The sequence below is a fragment of the Limulus polyphemus genome, unplaced genomic scaffold (assembly GCF_000517525.1).
Source record: "Limulus polyphemus unplaced genomic scaffold, Limulus_polyphemus-2.1.2 Scaffold14507, whole genome shotgun sequence".
Taxonomy (NCBI): domain Eukaryota; kingdom Metazoa; phylum Arthropoda; class Merostomata; order Xiphosura; family Limulidae; genus Limulus; species Limulus polyphemus.
The window spans coordinates 6,254-7,445 of NW_013680117.1; the positions used below are offsets into that span (position 1 = coordinate 6,254).

At 35.5% G+C, this 1,192-nt stretch overlaps 1 protein-coding gene across 1 annotated transcript in view; it reads right to left on the reverse strand.

Moving 5' to 3' along the window:
• Positions 1-639, reverse strand: part of LOC106477361 (KH domain-containing, RNA-binding, signal transduction-associated protein 3-like) — a gene marked incomplete at its 3' end in the record, with an annotated part of 6,621 nt that extends 5,982 nt beyond the window's left edge. The window contains exon 1 of the mRNA XM_013937940.1: positions 517-639. Coding sequence (XP_013793394.1) covers positions 517-639 — 123 coding nt within the window. The remainder of the gene's footprint in view (positions 1-516) is intronic.
• Between the last annotated feature and the right edge of the window lie 553 nt (positions 640-1,192).

A 1,192-nucleotide genomic window follows, 5' to 3' on the forward strand; every position in this document is an offset into this window, starting at 1 on the left:
TACAGTACATACACTACCTAACACAGAGAACAAGAAAGGCCCCAGTTGTTACCTTGGTACAGTACCCACACCACCTAGTACAGAGGGCAAGAAAACAGACCCCAGTTGTTACCCTTGTACAGTACCCACACCATCTAGTACAGGTGGCAAGAAAACAGACCCCAGTTGTTACCCGTGTACAGTACCCACACCATCTAGTACAGAGGGCAAGAAAACAGACCCCAGTTGTTACCCGTGTACAGTACATACACTACCTAACACAGAGAACAAGAAAATAGACCCCAGTTGTTACCTTGGTACAGTACATACACTACCAACTACAGAATGCGACTACTCTTTTCAAGTTTCGACACTACCTGAATATGAAATTTCATTGTGTGTTTTTTATTCACGTGTTTAACGTACAGACTACGTAAGTATAAAAATAATCGGAGATTTAATAAATAAAAAGAAACGAAACTCGAAACCAGCATATTTTGATACGATCTTCAATTGGTTTAAAAGTACATTACTTACATTCGGATGATCTTTGACAGGAACTAAAACTTTTACTTGATGTTTAATTGGCCGACCTTTGTGAATTTCAATTAGATATTGGGAGGAGCTTCTAATATGGTTGGTTGCTTGGTTTCCCGCCATATCACCATTGTAGGTTTTCGTTTCTGTGGAAAAAAAACTAACGTGTCTATAATAAATCATTATCGGCAAAATAAAAACACTGAGCCTATTGACAATATTTCTTTTGAGTGGAAATACATTTAAGCTTTCTGAAAAATATAACAGGTAAATAATGATCCATATAGCGTTGCCTTTTACATAAAGATTTCAAGCCTGATAGTAAGGCTACTCATTTACTTTATCACAGGTAAAGTTGATACCTCACTAATCTGATATTGCAGTTAAATATGTTCAACATAGGATTTAAGCTTTTTGAAAAAATGTAACAGGTAAATAATGATTCATATAGCGTTGCCTTTTACATAAAGTTTTCAAGCCTGATAGTAAGGCTACTCATTTACTTTATCACAGGTAAAGTTGATACCTCACTAATCTGATGTTACAGTTAAATATACACCTGGAAAAAAGTTAAGCACCCCCGTGTTTTTTCAAGTGATTCAGATTCGACGTTCTTGTGACTGATTATAAATTACCATTCAATCTAAACGTGTTTATCAAATGAAATTATGCATTA